This window comes from Thermothelomyces heterothallicus (genome assembly GCF_042370625.1).
Source record: "Thermothelomyces heterothallicus CBS 202.75 unplaced genomic scaffold P884_scaffold_1, whole genome shotgun sequence".
Lineage (NCBI taxonomy): Eukaryota > Fungi > Ascomycota > Sordariomycetes > Sordariales > Chaetomiaceae > Thermothelomyces > Thermothelomyces heterothallicus.
Window position 1 is genome coordinate 305,066 of NW_027192562.1, and position 17,866 is coordinate 322,931.

At 57.0% G+C, this 17,866-nt stretch overlaps 4 protein-coding genes across 4 annotated transcripts; 2 read left to right on the forward strand and 2 right to left on the reverse strand.

Moving 5' to 3' along the window:
* Nucleotides 1-1,052: 1,052 nt before the first annotated feature.
* P884DRAFT_190966 (uncharacterized protein) lies at nucleotides 1,053-2,609 on the reverse strand (the record flags this gene model as incomplete). Its single annotated transcript, XM_069437560.1, has 4 exons — nucleotides 1,053-1,378; nucleotides 1,455-2,000; nucleotides 2,114-2,330; nucleotides 2,469-2,609. The coding sequence occupies 4 exons, from the start codon at nucleotides 2,607-2,609 to the stop codon at nucleotides 1,053-1,055; spliced, it is 1,230 nt and encodes a 409-aa protein (XP_069301392.1).
* A 5,226-nt stretch (nucleotides 2,610-7,835) lies between these two features.
* P884DRAFT_190388 (uncharacterized protein) lies at nucleotides 7,836-10,090 on the forward strand (the record flags this gene model as incomplete). Its single annotated transcript, XM_069437512.1, has 2 exons — nucleotides 7,836-7,874; nucleotides 7,979-10,090. 2 exons carry the CDS (start codon nucleotides 7,836-7,838, stop codon nucleotides 10,088-10,090), a joined length of 2,151 nt encoding a protein of 716 aa, XP_069301393.1.
* A 1,067-nt stretch (nucleotides 10,091-11,157) lies between these two features.
* P884DRAFT_281492 (transcription factor subunit Med10 of mediator complex-domain-containing protein) lies at nucleotides 11,158-12,295 on the forward strand (the record flags this gene model as incomplete). Its single annotated transcript, XM_069443553.1, has 3 exons — nucleotides 11,158-11,194; nucleotides 11,300-11,402; nucleotides 11,523-12,295. The coding sequence occupies 3 exons, from the start codon at nucleotides 11,158-11,160 to the stop codon at nucleotides 11,941-11,943; spliced, it is 561 nt and encodes a 186-aa protein (XP_069301394.1). The 3' UTR covers nucleotides 11,944-12,295.
* Nucleotides 12,296-12,605: 310 nt separating this feature from the next.
* On the reverse strand, nucleotides 12,606-17,690 carry P884DRAFT_273753 (uncharacterized protein; the record flags this gene model as incomplete). Its single annotated transcript, XM_069442622.1, has 3 exons — nucleotides 12,606-13,043; nucleotides 13,137-17,332; nucleotides 17,552-17,690. The coding sequence occupies 3 exons, from the start codon at nucleotides 17,688-17,690 to the stop codon at nucleotides 12,606-12,608; spliced, it is 4,773 nt and encodes a 1,590-aa protein (XP_069301395.1).
* Nucleotides 17,691-17,866: the final 176 nt, after the last annotated feature.

Here is a 17,866-nt window from a genome sequence, read left to right on the forward strand (position 1 = left end):
AAAGGTGTCGGGCGGGAAACCAGCCTACCTCCAGCACCTCGCTAGGTGCGAGATACATGCATTTAACTATTAAGAGTTCTTCTTCGCTACCGCTTGATTTCGGAGCTTGGGATTCACGATGGGGTGTGAACTTCTCAAGCAGGGGAGAAGTGTTAAAAAAAAATAAAACACCCTCACTTTGGCACGACATTTCCTCAGTGACAGGTAGGAGGGAAGACCAAAAGGAGGTGTAGAGCGGAATATATTCTCGACATCCGACCCCTCGTTGCGTTTCCTAGACAAGCCATCCTCCTGACTAGACTCCCAATGATCACCACTAACCGCGGAAGCAGCCTGCTCCCGGGGCAAGCAATCAGTCAGATACCTAGAAGGGCGTCACCGAAGCCGCCTAGACGCATCATCGGTCGCTCACAAGACGGGTGTCGTAAAGTATCGGCCATCATGATCCGTGTTCATGCTGTTCTACCGTGCAAGAATCGTTCTTTGGATTATCGCACCTCATCAAACTCCGTGTCCAAGAGCAAAACTTTTTTGTCTCCCCTAAATCGGCTCCCCAGCGCCATACCGGGGGAACATAGAAAACGCAACTCGCATATGCAGCATAACAACTGGGTATTATGTGCTTCTTGTTTTCCGACATCAATCGACGTGGTCGAGACAATAGACCAACGTTTGTGTGTTGCTCAGGCTTCATCAGTCGAGGATATACAGGGCTAATTATGTCGTTCTTCTAGCCAAATCAGTATTGCTGCGCGATGTAAAAGTGCCCTTGGGTATCTCGAGGGTTAATGCCGGACGCCGAAACCGCTTATCGCAGGAAACAGGTGAGGCTGCCATGGCGTTGGATATCTGGATCCTCTCCCCTGGCCTTTCACTCAGTATCCTCTCTCGGGCTGGCTATCCTAGCACACTCCGACATCGAACTGCAGTGTCGGGCTGCAGAACGAGACAATCTGGCTGGCTCCGTAAGAGGAGCACCGATTGCCGGACTGTGTCGGCGCACTTGGGTCATCGACGGAGCATTCTGCTGGCGAATCTGTCGACTCGTTTCTCTATCTCATGTTGCTGGTATCGAACGAGAATTGGGTGGGGAACGCCATGCTTGCGCTCAAACCAAATGGATCGAAATCGTAGTTCGGGTCTAGCAGCTGAGTCATGGAAGGGTACGTCGCATTCTGCGTATGAGCGGCGTTTTCGATCGGTGACTGCCCGGCAAGGGACTGGTTTCCAGGTGGTCCTGTCGTAACCGGCGACGACAGCGAGAGTGGTTGTGACTCGCCGGTATACGGCGGACCAGGATAAGGGCCAGGTCCGCTTGGGGTATCCGGGGTATCGCCAGGATCGTCCATCATATCGGCAGCAGCATCGTATTCTTGCTCTGTATTCGGCGTGTTAATACCTCCGCCGACGAGACATTGTTCCAAGAGACGGGCAGGTGAGGGGGGAAATGGGACGGGCCAACTTGCCGAGCTGCTCGATATGATTCTGGAAGGAGGGCGATGGATAAAATGGAGCCGAAGTCCCGGCGACACCTCCTCGCCCGCTGTTGGTCCCGTGTTGTTGAAGACCGGGGACCTGCATTTGTCGAGGTCCTGGGAGGCCATGAGCAGGGCTAAGGTGAGATGGCCCTGGTTTCATCCCCGTCATGGGCGTCATCGATTGCCGAACCTGTCCGTTCACGTGGTCGGAGCCAGCGGGTGACGGGGCGTGCTGGGAACCAAAGGGCGCCGTCCCTGTTGGCGAGGCTGAATGAGACGACGGGGTAGGTCGGTTCTTGGGTGACAGGGCCGAAGAATGGGATTGCATCGGGGGCGGCAACGGAGACACGGGGACGCCGGGCTCAAGTTTGGGCGCAATGCCCGAAGCCGACCTGCGAGCGTGGTGTCTGTTCAACACGGTCCGTTGAATTGGCGGCGGTTGCACCAAGTTCTGAGGCACATGAGTCGGGCCGAGATTTGGGCTTCCGGTTTTGGCGCGAAGTTCGGCCTGCACATCAATGCCTGATAAAAGAATTGTGAGTTAGCAGTGCGCATCGTCAAGGTTTAACATAAAGATGCAGGTGCATCCCTTGAACGGGTAAAGCCGGTCGGCTAAGAGGGCGTGAGGATGGTACCTTTTTCAAGAAGGATGCGCTCTAGCAGCGAGTTCTTATAACGCAACATGAGGCATTCATCTGCGGCATGGCGGTGAGCAGCCTGAAGGTTGGCCAGGTTCTGCTCGTGAGTTCGGATGGCCTCTTCGAGTTGCTTGATGTACTCCGTCCGACGCTCTCGAAAGGCCGCCTGTGCCTGGCGGTTCCTTTGCTTTCTCTCTTCCGATGTTGCATAGATCTGCCAAGCGCATTAGCATATGCGTGAGCGCTCGGGAATAATATGAGGATGAGATAGGAATCCTTGGGCAAGCCCACTATGGGGCAGGCCAAGAAGGGGGGGCCACCTGTTCGCGTAACTTTCTTATCATCGACGTACCGGCTTGCGACCCCCTTTTCGTTTAGGTTGTTGATTTTCGGTTTGTTGCTGCGGCGGCGCAGCGGGAACCTCTCCCTCCGGGCTTGAGCCCATTGACTCTTCGGTTTCTTCTTTGGGCGGATCTTTTTTGTCGACAGACATTTTATCGGACATATCCTGGATCGCCCGAAGAAGGAAATAGGGAAGAGAGCTTTCTCAAGCCCCTTTTTTTTTGGATGGGTGGCAGGCGGGCTTTTCTGGGCAGGAGACTTCTAACTTTGGGTGCCAACAGCTATCCTAAGGGCTACCACCACGACTGCGCTACCCAGATGACAGCGGCCGTTTGCCTCTGTGCGGGGCAGCAGCAGCGGTGCGATGCGAGTGTCGAAGCACTGCAACCGCCTGAGCTCTGGCTTGCGTAACAAGCACGACGGCAGCGGCTTGCTGCTGTCTCTCCACGCGACCCCAGAAAAAAAAAAAAAAAACTCCGAACGCACGCACCGCCTGGGGTGCTTGATCTCAGAACCGGGGGAGCAGTACCAATCAGTGCGTCATCTGGGAAAACAGTTTGCGATTGCGGGATCCGGCAGTCTGGGACCAGGTCTGTGGTCGGCCCCGGCGATAAGGTAAGGCTGGAGGATCGAGGCGCTTTCCCCGGATTCTGTGTGTCAAAACCAGATTGTCGAGTGACTTTTGGGAGGGTCAGAGATAAGCAGAAGGTCGTTGACAGGTCGAGTGTGTGTCAGGGAAAGGAAAAAACGGAGGGTTTTATGTAATGTTAATGCCGCCCCAAGTGGGAGGGGTCCGCAGACCCGTCGCTAGGCCCGGGGGCTTGCGCAGAGACAAATAGCCTAGGTGCTGCCACCTCCCCCCGGCTCTGTTTCTGGGCTGAACCAGGCGTCCCCCAGGTCACCTGGGTTCCTTTTCCTCGGGGCCAGATCCTCGCCCAGGAATTGGCGCTTTCCCACCTGCGCCATTTTCCCGCCCACGCCCTCAGCCCTCCCAAAGGAAGTTAATGTCCGCGACCCAGACGCTACATTATTTTAGGGTCCGGGACTCGTCTGCGCAAATCGGTCTCGTGCCGGCAGCTCGAATGACATTAACTACGGATTCGTCCGTACATACGGTTCCTCCCGGACCCCCCATGTCCGACTCTCTCACCTTTCGAGATCCGCTTACCGACGTTGTTCGCTCAGCCGATTGTGGCCCGGTCCCCACTTGTTCAAGCCCACTGGGAGCGCGGAGACAGGCAGTGTGACCTGGAGAAGACGCCCACATGTCGTGCAGCGCGAGAAGACAACAGTGCCCGTTCAGTCGACCTGCAGCCTCGATTTTTTTTTTTTTTTTGAGTTTATATCCTCTTCTGCTCCTCGAAGGGTGGTGTCGCCGGTCGCAGGATCCAGACTCGAAACTGATTCGTTGGCTTAGTTGAGGGAAGCACTAACTGGGCTTATTATGCACACCACGTTGCGGTTCCGTTCTCTCGGAAAGTACAGTACCAGTCGGCTCCCTTGTAGTCGAGTCGATCGACCCGTGGGCATAGTGCACAGCTCCGCTAAATGAGGGGTAAACCTCCTGAGTTTCATCTCGTGGGCGTTTTTCTTTCGCCAAATGCTGCAAACAGGCCGGAGCCTGGGTTCATTTGGCTATAGCCCTGGCCACGATTTGAGAGGGAGGGGCGAGGACCCAGGGTTAGAAGGCACCACTAGGCGTATGGTCACTCTCGCTTTGTGTGTTGGTTCTGAAAAAAAAAAAAAAAAAAAAAAAAAAAAAAAAAAAAAAAAAAAAAAAAAAAAACTTCGGCCCTGTGTGCATGCAGTCCAATCAATTCAATGCCGCTCCTACCTGCCACATTGTCATCGGTAGGTGGTAAGTGCGAGTTCGGAGCAAGGGGAGAGGACTGCTTGAGGGCTGAGGTGCTTTGCGGACAGTTCCCCATGTGGCATGCCCGCCAATGGGATGCGCATGGCCAAGGGCGGTGCGTCAATCGCCTTCAATCCCTTCTTAGGTTGAACCGCGTTCCTCTGCACCGCCAGGATGTGTTGGACACACAACCATTCTCCATACATCGCTTGCCTTGACTTCGCAGCACGACGAGCAGATGGAACAACACGCTAAAACCAGAAACCGCCCGACTGAGACGACAGCCGTAGAGCTCCTTCCTCAAACTTTCGGTGGTTGGCTTGGCTTCCCTCGCATCGCTCCAAGTACTAGTACTTAAAGAGCAGGCCATCAACAGGAATGAAGCTCGATGCAAGACACTTGAGCATGGATGGAAGAATGTGTCCAACAAGCGACGTGTATCGGTGATGTACTGAACATTCCTCCAGAGCCTTTTGGGGAGGCCCAGCTGCCAGATTGATGAAGCTGCCTTGGTGGGAGAACTTTTGTCGAGCTGTGAACCCCGCACGGGCAAAGCTTGAAGGTCTCTCTGCAACATAACGACCCGTCTTGCTTCATTCATTTGCCTGGCATTCAACACTGTGGGTGGAGATTTTGCGGCCAAAAACACTGTTTCGTCGAAGCTTCCTTTGCCAGAGGCGAGATGCACTGCACAAAAACAATAGAACTCTGGCGGTTCCACCCGTTTGCATGCGCCTCATCATGTATTCAAGGGATAGATAATCCGTACGGATTACACTTTCCTCGCCAACTTGGACTGGTTCGGACCAGGCTTAGCAACGCCACCTGATTAAGTCCGTGTTGCCTCCATTGAAGTGCTGACGGTGTGTGCCTGCACTCCTCTAGCTTGTTAATGCCAATCTGTATCCAGATCAGTCGAGGTGGTGGGCCACCTCCATCCGCCAACTATTGCCGACGCTTGCAGAGGAACATTGCACAGAACTAGCCGGAGTACTGTCTCGTTAATGAACTACTCTTTCTCGATGACTAAAGAGAGAATGGAACAACCACAACAAGATTCAACTTGGCAGGCCCCCCGTCTTACGGCTCCCATCAACAACGGACCGAAAACTGATGGCTCGGGCTTACACAATAACGCAGGCATGGTCCGGTCCTCCAGGTCCTCGATACACAAGGCCAAAAAGGCTGGAACCTCAATAATCATGGAGTGGATATTTCGCCTTGTTAATTCCCCTGACCCCTCAGAGCGGTGACGGCTTCATGTTCTGGTTCAGTCTGTCGCTTAAATGTGAAGATGCTGCTGTCCCACACTTCGAAGACCGAGTCGAGGAACTTATGCACACGCATACCTGATTGGTTGGTGTTGGAATTTGTAGTAACTACTGTACAACTGAACGAAGACTCGCAGACATCTCCAATCGACATGCCCTGTAAATGGATTGTACCGCAGTACTAAAGATATTGGTAAGGTACCTTATACCTGACTTTTTTACTCTTCAGGGCGAGTTCCGAATTCCCATCGGATGCACAGGCCGACATCGGTCGTCTCCAGTTTGTTGGATGCGCACCAACCCTTCCCAATCTGGTAAGGTAGAGCTTGTGGCCGCTGCCAATCGCCTTTGTAGCGCAGATCTGGAAGTGACAGCTTGGGCTGCAAGTACGGAGTTGTACTTTGCCGCTCGCTCAGGTGACTTCGGAAAACTTTTGAGAGCACCACACCCAGTTTCGAGCCTTGGCAACACGCCACGAGCAGCGTGAAATGAAGGGTACCTAACCAGTCCGTCGGCGACCCCCGCAGCCGCTCATGGAGCCAGGGCGGAATTGACCAGGTGCAAGCCGTGAATACTGGTGACGAACCAGGCTGTAGGTTGAATTTTCGCGGCAATCTTCAACACTGCCGAGTAACGAAAGATGGCGTTGTATGATGAGTAGTTATGACGAACGACGCAGCCCTGCTCTCAGCGAAACACTAGGCAAGTACCTACACTTACTGTACTGTGTTCGCAGCGTTGTGTCACCATCTCGTTCTAGGCTCACACTTTGTGGAGTAATAATTAGCATGCACGGGCTGGTGAAGAAAAGCGGGGGCGTCACAACTGAGGGTAAGACAGGATGGTTTTTTGGAGAGCATTGGTTAAGCAGTCAGGTGCACTGCAACCTACATGCGGACGTATATCCACTATTCTGCACTTAGTAGCTCGCCCCAGAACCGCGCCGCTTCCACGCTATCCAAGCACACTGGCGCTCGAAGCCGAGGGAGGAAAGGCGAAAAAGTAATTGGCCTCTCATGGGTATCATCCGCCTACAAACAACTGGGAAGCCCTCACTTATTCTTCCTACTGGTAGTGCAATATACCGGAAGTGGAAGAATGAAGGAATTTGACGCGTGAACGAACGGCTACCAAGGTAGGGTGTGCCGCGAGGATATCAGTCTGCCGCCAAGTTATCACACTAATATCCAATGTTTGGGCAAAGCGCCAGATAACTAGTAAGTATGTAGGTAGGACGGCAGACGTCAATCTTTCGAGATTGCTCTACATGGAACTCGTCACCAAGCTGGCAAGTCGGCTCTGCCACCGACCAGCTATCCCGAACGGCCGTGTATTCTTCAACACGATACTGCATCTCAGGGGACTTCCTAGGATCTTTCAAGGAAGGATCGGTAAGGAAAGACGTAGCCCTCGTCCGAGAAATGCCGCGTCTGTGATTGTGACGAGAGCGGCCAGATGCGGTGCGAAGGGCAGAGGCCGGTCGTCGCCGGGGTGATCAACGCCCCAGACTGGGCCTGAATCCCATATCGTAGGAGACAATAAACTCGACAATTTCCTTCCCTTGGTGTGTAACACGACGTGTAACAATTGTTCAATGTCGGTTCTTGCAGAATTGATCACCAGATTGGTTAGGTTCTAACGCCGTTACGAACATGCCGCTATTGGAGCGGTGCGGTGTGATCATGTCCTTCGTGGCCGAGGACGAGGCCACGGCGACATGAGTCGGGGCAGGCTCTGCTGCCAGTTTGCATCACCAGAGCTGAAGAGATGATCGAAATTGGGAGTTATCGACAACAAGTTTTCTAGGATCGGGGTCGCGGATCGACTCCACGACGTTCCTCGTTCCTATCAACTTGACCCGTATCATACAAAATTCACAATCCAAACGGATCCGTACTTGTGCATGTTTCGTGTTTCGTGTTGCTATGATTTCATCAATTCACTGGCGGGTTAGGGTCGGACAGTGCGATTATATGTGTAGGTCTCCACTTCAGCACTGTACTGCAACCCAAAATGGAATCTCGAAAATAAAACTCCCGGTTTGTTTACTTTCAGCATATCTGCGACGAAATATACGTCACCCCACCGATCGCGCATGCTCTGTCGCGCTCTTGCTACCAACAAGCTCAACAATTGAACTCCAACACCACGACACCTTTCTTTCGACCAGTTGCCGGTGTTGTCTGGGTTCCTGAACATTTAATCGTCCGAGTCGAATACTGATCTCGGTGTGCTTGCACCAATTGCCGACACAATGGCGCGCCGCTCTGCGCGCCTGGCCAGCCTCGCAAAGGTACGCAATCGTTCTCTACGCCTAAAGCAAACAAAAAAAATCAAAAAAAAAAAAAAATCCCAAACCCAACATCATGTTTCTGACGAGCATATCTTGTCTTGTAGGCATCCAAACAGGCCTCTGAGACACATACTCTATCTTCCGTTGCCGAGCATGCCGAACATGACGAGAAGCCGGCGGACGCCGCTCCCGAGAGCGTCCCCGAAAGCGCGCCCGATGCCGCCAAACCAGCCGCGTCATCTCCTGCTCGAGAGCCGAAAACTCCCAGCAGTTCATCTCCCATCAAGCCACCATTGTCGGAGATGCATCCTAGCAAAGTTCGCCCTACTATGGCTCCCCCGTCGTCCGGGCTGCGTCTCGGATTCACCGACATCAAGCCCACCACCGGTCGCGACGATAATCTTCCCGCTGTAGCTCAAACCACGCCTTCCCGCGTCACGATGCCTTCATCGCAATTCACCTTCCGTGTCACGCGCGGAACGCTCAACAATGATCTGGGTTTGGGCCCCGAAGCTCAGCGTATGATGGTAGAAGTTCGCGAACGGGCCGAGAAGCACAAGGAGGAAGCGAGGGCCCAGCTTGAAGCCGAGAAGCGAGAAGAAGAGAAGATTGCCGGTCGCAAAATTGCCCAAGCCAAAGGGAAAGCCGGCCGGTTTAGCGCGGCTCATATGGCACAGTTCAAGAAGATGGACTCAATCGAAAACCACCCGTCAGCTTTCCGAGCCCAGCCAGGCCGTGTGACTCCGCTCAAGGCAGGTGTCAAGCGGAGCCAGTCAAAGGCGAACCTCGACGAGCCGGAAACGAACCAACCCAGGGTTCCTACTCCTGCTGCTGCTGCTGCTGCTGCTGCTACTGCTTCTACTGCCACCAAACGGACTAGGTCAACAACCGCCGCCGAAGAGCCCGTGGTCCCCGCTAAGCGGGCCCGGCAGAACATCGACGAAGATACGTCGAGCAAGCGCCCGACCGCGGGTGAAGGGAGCTCGATCCCGGTACCCAAGTCCGCCGGGCCGGGCATTCCTCGTCCGAAGGGATTCCTCGCCGCATTGATGACCCCGACCAAATCGTCCCTGGCTAGGACTACCAGCATCAAGACCCCCGGCCAAGCCTCGTTGGCCAAGTCGCCTTCCAAAGCAGCACTCAGCGGGATCCCTCGTTCTGCTACCACAAACAATCTTCCCACGGTGAGACTGGTCGCCGAGAAGGATTCCGAGACTGCGGAGATCAAGAGCCCCAAGAGTCCGTTTGATAGGGTCAAGGCGATGCTCCGCGGTGCCAGAGCGGGTGCATCCAAGCCCAGGAGCGCCCTGCCGCTGCCTTCAGCCCTTGCTTCAAAGACTCCGGCTCCCGCTCGGCCACAAAAGGAGCTTCCCACGGCCCCATTGACAACACCTGGCCGCAAGCTTACCAAGCGCGTCGCTTTCACGCCCGATACGCGTCGAGCGGCACTGACGCAGAACTCGCCGTCCCCCATCAAGCCCGGCGCCCTTCAGGGCAAAGGACAAACCGGAGGAGAAGTGCACTATCCTTCTCTCGATGGCGTGATGGCGGAGGCTGCTGAAGCTGACGTGTCGTACCCGGACCTTTCAGCACAGCGTCCACTCCCCGCGCCTCCCGCCGAGACATCCGACTCTGCGTCCGCTGAGCCGTCGCTCCCCAGCGAGTTCACCTTCCGCAGCGACCACACCATCAGCTTCGGCAGCACCAACGCGTCGTTTGGTTCTTCGCCTGGACAAGCCAGCGTTCGGATCGTGCGTCCCTCCGTTATGCCAACCGAGAAGATGCCGGGCAGTTTCCCGACCGTGGCCCCCAGCTCGGGCGTCAACAAGGAGAACGAAGCGCCGCGCAGCGTCTTCCTGGCGCTCCCGCACGGTATGTCCACCAAGAAGCGCCACCGGGTCAGCACCGACGAAGAGGAGGCCGAGCAGGAGGCGGCCGAGCGCGCGGTCAAGAAGCGCAAGCAGGAGCAGGTCCCTGAGGGCGACGCTCTGCTAGCACCGCGTCTAGTTGCCGCCGCCAACGCCAATGCCAACGCCAGTGCCAGTGCCAGTGCCAGTGCCAGTGCCAGTGCCAGTGCCAGTGCCAAGCGCACCCTGGAGAGCCCCCGGAAACTGCCCCTTCCCGGCCAGGCGCCCGGCACGCCGAGCCCGATGAAGAAGAAAGGCATCAGCCTTAGCCGGTTGAACATGCTTGCGCGTCCAAAGATGCGGAAGTAGACGACTCGCATGCGTGGGGCGAGAGCGTGTGTGGGTGTAGGAGTTCTACGCCGGCTGCGGTATGATCTGATCCATCTCATACAACAGCCGTATAATATTACTGCCAGCTTATGGCTCAGCGGGCTCGGTTGACGACTGGAAGTTTTGGGCTCCGCTCTCGGCTGAAGGCCATGTTCAGGCGCTGTGGGTGATGCCACGCTCTGTAAGCTTGAACATATCATTCTATCTCGGACTCGTACATCTTAACCGGCATATTTGCCAGTTGTCTTGTTTGGTTTTTTTTTTCCGGGTGCAAGGGGCGGACATCTCCCTCTAGCGGCTCATCAAGGCTGGGTGCCAGGCATTGGGTCGACAACGGGACAGGTAGTGTTGGCGTTGATTGCTTAAGGGCTTGGAGAGCATTGTGACCGTCGGAGTACGGAAAGCGGCTTGTTTGTTTTTTGTATCTACAATGGTGATAGATTCAGCTCACTCTACCTAGCGGATACTCTGAATCTGGCAGATGCAACTAAGTCCCTCGTGCTGGATAACTTGGTGACCGAGGCAATAAACCGAAGGTTGGTCGATTTTACCAATGTCTGGTATTTCTCGAGCACTTGTTGATACACTCAAGGCGAGCGTAGGTCTGACAGCTGACATTGAACTGGGAGCCTGGGTCCCATGCCGACCATTTTCGCAGAAGCAGACTTCAATATGGAGTAGGACCTTGCTGCACCTCCAGCCTAGCATATGCCGGGGAGTCTTGTTGGTATAACTAACTAGCACTCAAGTTAGGGGCACCGAGCAAGCTGAGCACCTAACAACTTACAGGGCTGTCAGGCCTAAAGAGGAGGACTGCGGGGCCCTGCAACAAGTGGTGAACAGCACCAATCCCACGCTGCGTTCCCTTAACAGGTACAGTATTGTAACGTTATGTACTGTACGGATTACATACATACTTCGTACACTCTGCTCCAACTGCCCCAACTGCCCCAACTGCTTCCGACCCCTCAACCCCGGCTCCAACCCCAATCTCGACCATCGTTCGGAATTGCGCGTCGAGCACACGGCCGCGCACCACCGCAACGATGGCACCAATAAACCCCGATCTTCAGAATGTCCAAGGTATGTGTGTGTGTGTGTGTGTGTGTGTGTGTGTGTGTTTCGCCAGCCCTTCTCTGTTCTCCGAAAGGTAAACTAACCATGCCGCCCTCCCCCTCCCTCCTGCAGAGGACATCAAGAACGTGATCCAAGACCTCTTCCAGGTTATGGTCCAAGTCTCCAACTACGACGCCGCCGGCCGCCCAACGCGCGACGTGCTCGCCCAGGACATGTACGTGTGTGCGCCCCCCGCGCCCCGCGTTTCCTCCCAGCCCCCAGCTCCCAGCCCGCAGCCCCCGGCCCCAGACGCCAGAACCTGGCCAAGTCAGACTGACTAACCCCGGCGACGCAGCCAGACGCTCGACTCGACGCTGCGCACGCTGCACGCCAACGCGCAGTCGCTACCCGTCCCGTCGGCGGACAAGCCGATCCCGGAGCCGCTGATCCACTACGTCGAGAACGGGCGGAACCCGGACATCTACACGCGCGAGTTCGTCGAGCTCGTCCGCCGCATGAACCAGCTCGCCCGCGGCAAGATGCACGCCTTCCGCGACTTCCGCGACGTCCTCGCCCGCGAGATGGCCAGCGCCCTGCCCGAGGTCCGCGCCGACATCGACCGCGTCCTCGACGCCACCGGCGGCCCCACGAGCTCCTCGACGACGACGGCGGCGGCGGCGGCGGCGGCGGCGGCGGCCGAGAGTGAGTCCGGAGCGAACAACACGGGGGCGGGAGCGCCGGGCGAGACTGTGCAAGGAGGAGGAGGAGGACGATGAATGTTTCGAGTGGGAATCGAAGTAGGTCTGTGTCTCTGGTTCAGAGGGGAGTGAGTGACTTGGAAAGGTGGGGGATGGATCTGGCTTCATCGGCGTTCATGGAGCAAAAGAGCAAAAAGGAAAGTGATGACACGGGAACCGGCATGGGCTGGCGTTTCGGCGTTAGGAGAAACTGGCTATTTACAAACAAGGCCATCATCATCATCATCATCATCATCAGATTGCGGGAGGAAAGGGGGATGATCATATTTGCAGTAGACAGCATGCATCGCGAGGGCAACGCATCACGGTGCACCCTGGCGCGGCCTGGCCGCAAGAGATACGCAATATCAAATGTTAATGCTTGATCGTTGGCCCGATCAACCAACCGCCCATTTACCATGCTAACTACCCCGACGGAGGCAGAGTTCCAATGCAGCTCGATTCTTCAAACGCCTATCATGCAGGAGAACGGGTCTCTGATGACCGCCATCTAACAAACAAGTAGCCTCCCACGCCGGAAAAAAAAAAACGTAGAACATCAGCCATCGCCCCCGTTAGTATGCAACCCCGAATATGATAACACTGTCCAGTACGATGCGCCAGCATGATTTGTACAAAGAAAAGACCCTCTAACGTCTCATACTACTCCCACCCGAAAAGGGACAGAGTGGAAAGACCATTTACTCCGTCAGCGCCTGCAGCGCTTGCGTCAACGGCACGATCCTTAAGCTGCGCCCCCTCTTCAACGGACTCGGCGTCGGCTGCCCACCGGCAGAAGATGGGCCGCCACCGCTCACGCCGGGCTGAGAAGGAGGAGGAGGAGGGTTGGTAACGTGCATAATGGTTGGGCTATTGGCGTCCCGCCACTTGCGGAACACGCTCTTGAGGTCCCGGGGGATCCCCTCCAGCACAATCGTCGAGACGGGTACGAAGGGGCGGTCCTCCGCGCCGGCCGCCAGGATGGCATACTCCTGGGCAAAGTCGAGGGCGTTGCGGAAGGCGGCGTACTGGTGCTGTGACTGGGCGCCGACAATGATGTACAGCTCGAAGAAGGCATCGAGGACGTATATATTGGACGGGAGAAGGTCCGCCTGCGAGAAGGGGGACATTTCTATAATCTTTCCTCGCTGTGTCAGCAATGCTGTAAGAAAAAAAAAAAAAAAGGGGGGGGAAGGAGGTGACGAAAGGGAGGATAGAGGGGGAATATCTACCTGGTGCCTGTCGGTTGCGCTGGCACAAAACAGCCTGCTGCGGTACTTGTCATAGCTCGGCTTGAGGCGCCAGTGATCGGCCGAAATTGGCCGCGTGCCACCGCCAAAAATCTCCCAGAAGCTGTCCGGTTCGCTGCCTTCTTCGATTTCGATGAGCTCGCCCATCAGCGCGAGGTCCATTCCTACAAGTCGAGAGCAGCCCAGTTCCTCGGCATCGCTGCCCTTGCCTTTCCAGAGATAACACTTGCCCTGCTGGGTGATGAGGTAGGGGAACCCGGAGCAGAGGCTCAGCGGGGAGAAGTCGACCTCGTCAAAGGCGACTTGGCCCAGATAGCGGCGGCCGCAGAGCATGTGGGGTGCGAGCGAGTCGTACTTGTTGCTCGAACCGCGGCGGATGATGACGATCCCGCCGAGAGCCTGCAGGAACTCCGACGTCTCTTTGCCCTGGGTCAGCTTGACTAGATTTCCGCCGAACGCCCTAGCCTCCCGCGCGGCAAAGAGCTGGGCATCATCTACCTGTGACTCGGGCACCTCGTCGCCGACCCAAAAGTAGATATCGTCCACCTGCTTGCCGGAGCCGTCGAGGTAGCTGTGCGGGCAGATGTACATCTCGCGCTCGAACAGGACCCGCTCGTAGTGCGAAGGCACTGGGATCTTCTTGCCTTCAGAAGTGAGCTGAATGAGCTGAGCCCGCTGGGTCTGCACCTTGGCGGTCGAGACTGGTTGATTCATCAGGATCTCGGCTGCATCAGCCGTGTACTTGCGCTTCGGGCGTTCTGGCCCAAAGAAATTGTTTATGAGTTCCGATGCGTCCGCTGCTTGCTTGTTCGGCGACCGCGCTGGGGAGGCTGCGCGGGGAGTCGTGACGGGTGGAGATGCTGCGGTGGGAGTTGCCGGGAGTGGCCTGGTTGTCTGGGGGGCCAACGGTCGCGGCAGCTCTATCTCCGCAGGCTTCTGAACGGTTGGTGCCGGTGCCGTTGTAGGCTGTGTCAGGCCCAGTCCGGCACCACCCGACGGCGCCGCGCCGCCTCTGCTCGAAAACGCAGTCCTCACTTCGGGCTGCTCGATTTCCGTACGGTTCCTCTGTGGCGGCATCTCGAGACCAGGGAAGCGGTCCTTGATCGGAGAGGATGACCTCGACCGCAAAGAATCCGAACGGTTCCTGACGAGAGAAATGGACCCTCCCGTGATCGACTCTGCGCGCTCTCTGACCAGAGACACGGGCTTCGAGCTTACAGAGTCGGAGCGATCCTTGATTGGTGAAGACGACCTCGACTTTACCGGCTCAATCTCGGGGCTCGGCTGCTTCTGTTCTTCCAAGAACCTGGACATTCTCTTCATGTCGAGCTTCTTCGGTGAGGGCGGCTGTGAAGCGATCCCGGCGTTGGTATCGGCGGGCTTCGGTGATTGCTGGCTCAGAGCTGCTAGAGCTGCCACCTGCTCGTGGACCTTGGTAGGTGAACGGGGACGAGTCTGAACCGGGCTAGGCTCAGTGGGGGGGCCGGGCTGGCCGACTGGTTTCGGCTCCTCTTTGAGTGCGCGCTTTGGCGACTCCAGAGACGTGCCCTCGCCCGAGGACCCTGTCCGATTTTGTATAAAGGGCTTTCTCCGGTCTGCCAACGTGACAGGTACAGGGGTGGATGGTGCAGAACTCTCTGGTTTAGGAGCAATGGCCGGTTTCCTCGGTTCCGAGGAAGCGATCGTTCGCCCTGCCGCGGGAGAAGTGATAGGTTCTTCTGCCTCTGCTGGATGAGACAACATGGTCTCCTTAGGCTCAGGAGTTGAGGAAAGCGATGCAGTTTTTGGTTCGGAGGCAGCGCTGACTGACGTCTCAGCCGGCGCTGCGCGTTGAGGCGCGACAGACGTGGGAGCCCTCCTCTTAGGACCACGAGCTCGATTCTTCGTCATGTGGGTCAATTGAGGGCCGGGACCAGCAAGTTCGTTTGTTTCTGACGTCCCGGAGGCGCCCGCAGTCCCCGACGATCTAGGTCCTGAGGCCGGCGGAGGACCCCGTGCAAGGAGATCCGCCAGGGCAGGATTGAACCGACCAGCCAAGCCACTGACTTTGCCTCCAACTCGGCCTGGCGCATCTGCCGGTTTCGACAAAGTGTTGGGAGCAGCCGAATCTGCAGCAGGCTCTTTCGAAGCCTCGGGTGAGACGTTCACGGCAACTTCAGAACCCAGGCTGGGAATCTCATGCCTGGAACGAGAAGGGGCATGGCTAAGATCAGAAGCGGCCGAGGTGTGCTTGGAGACGGTCCCCCGTCGCTGCAGCTCTAACTTCTCCGCAATTGCAATTCCCTCAGGAACTGACGGATCGCTAGCGGAGCTCGGCTCTCTGGTGACGCCTCGTCCTTCGTACTGTGCCTTCTGAAAGTCCTCCTTCTTCTTTAGTATCGCTTCCTTGAATTCGTCTCTGGACTCCGTCTTCTTGGGTCCACCAGTGGTGTTCAAGGCCGCTTTGCCACGCAGGATGTTATCCTTCAGCTCATCCGGAGCCGCGTAGCTTTGCGTCTTGGTTCTCCTCAAGCTCTCAACAACGTTCTTCAACTCATCAACAGAATTACCCGGCTTGGATTCGGGCGGTGGCGCTCGGGGCCTAAGGTTGGCGCGGAGGTCTTTTACCGAAGGGGTGTCATGGCTCTCCTCCGAACCCTCCGTAGTCGGAAACGTTTTCCGCAGGCTGCCACGCAACCCGGCAATGACTGGTTTGTCGGACGTGGGTACGGGAGGGACAACGGGGAAGCCACTCAGAGCACTTGGCTTCACACTCGCGCCCATAGGCGTGGACCTCATAAGCCCACCGGTCTTGACCTCGGGCTTTTTCGGTAAGGATGAGCTGCGGGCAGGATCTGCGCTGGCTCTCTGGGCCTTTGCTTTGTTCAGCTCGACCATCCACGCTGGTTGAGCCGGTGCGGAAGTGGCTGGTTTGGCCTTGGGCGACTCTGGCTTGTTCAGTGCTGCCTCGAGCCAGCTGGAGCCCTTTGTCGGGCTCCATCTCCGGGGATCCATGGTCTTGGATGGACTTATTGGTGGGCTCGCCTTCTCGTCTCCGTCCCTCGGTTTTGTCTCGGTTGGCGTGGAAGGCCTGGCGGAAGCGGGCTGTTCCTCTGATCCAGCCTCCTTCTCGTCTTTCTCATCCTTCTCCTCGCCGGAGGTTGGCTGGAGGGAAGACACGGCGGATGTCTCCCAAAGCATACTTTTTGGGCGCGCGCTGGCCTTGGGGGTGGTGGGGCGATGCGCAGTGTCTGCAGCGGCTGCACTGGAGGGTACGGAATCCGCCCGCTGCAAGCCGGCAGGGGAGTTGACACTCCACCGCTTAACGCTGTCCGAACGCCTCATCATGGCGCTCTGCACAAACCCTCCCATGCCCTTTGTGGGGGAAATGGGCCTGGTGGGCGAGGTCCGCCCTCGTGGCGAGGTTACAGACTGGGACTCTGGAGAGGTCGTCTCCGCATTCTCTGCGCTGCCGCCCGCGGGAGGATCCAGGCGTTGGGTGCCCGACAAAGGAAGCGGGGAACCAGGTTTGCTGGGTAGGTTGGTGGGCGTCACTGGTCGGCCCGCGGAGCTCTCCTTGGGCGATTCTGGTGTCAGCTCTCGCGCCATGCCGGGAAGCTGTGTGCGCGTGGAGGGCATAACTACGGTGTCCTGGTCCTCCACCTGGGTCTTCCGGAAAGCCCCTGACCCGCGGCCCGGATCAGCAGTCTGGCGGAACCAAGACGGGTCTTTGCTCGAGAGAGACTGAGCGATCTGATCGCGAGACAAGGTCGGCTCGGGTGAATCGGCGCTGCTGGGGCTATTTCGGGCGGCGTTCTCAGCGGCCACCACGGATAACGGTCGGCTTCTCGGGCGATCGGAGGCTTGCGAAGTCGGTCGCCTCTGCCACGAGAGGGGCGATCGAGCGGACGGCATGCCAATGGAGGGAGAGCTCAAGGTCATGCTGGTTCGTTTGGTTTCCGCATCAAACGGGGAGTCGTTCTCCTTGGTCGGAGAATCCGGGTGATCGACCGCGATTTTATCCATGGCATCGGAAGGCGGTTCGAGGGCGCGTTGCCTGGGACTCCCGGCGTTGGCAAGGCCAGGCGACTGAAAAGTCGTGCCGTCGGATGCCGACGGAAGGATACCAACGCGATGGGCGGTTGGGGGTGGCGTGTTCGCGGGCGATGACTTTTGGGGCGAAATTGACCTCGCGCGCTCTACGAAAACAGCCTATCAGCAACTTCCATCCCATGCATTACCAGTAAGGCACGCAGTGCATAAGCTCCAGTAAAGCGGTGCTCTTGGTAAACAAAGCTGGCCATAGTGTCTCGGGTTTCCCTGCACGCGGTGCCAGGACGTAGTAGTGCGCGGAGCGACTTCGGATCGATCCATGTTCTGGGCATTCTGAGCGGGAGGCGGGGGGGGAGGGGGCGTACCTGCGCGTCGGGCCTGGCGTTCTTTCTTTTCCTGTAAGATCTTCTCCTCGAGCTCGCGCGACCGGGCTTCGTCTTCTTCTTCCCGCCTCTCCTTCAGCAGCTCGACCGAGCGCAAAAAGTCGGAAACTTCGTCAGACATGGCTGTTTCCTAGTCGACGTTTTCGGCATGACACACGACGGCAGTGTGCAGGATTATATTCAGGAGGGGGTGACGCAGCACGCGAAGGTTGTCGGGGGATCCCAGCGACCGAACTCGATGTCAACAATCAGAACCAACTATGGACGACCATGGAGGGCATTGTGTAAACGGACAAG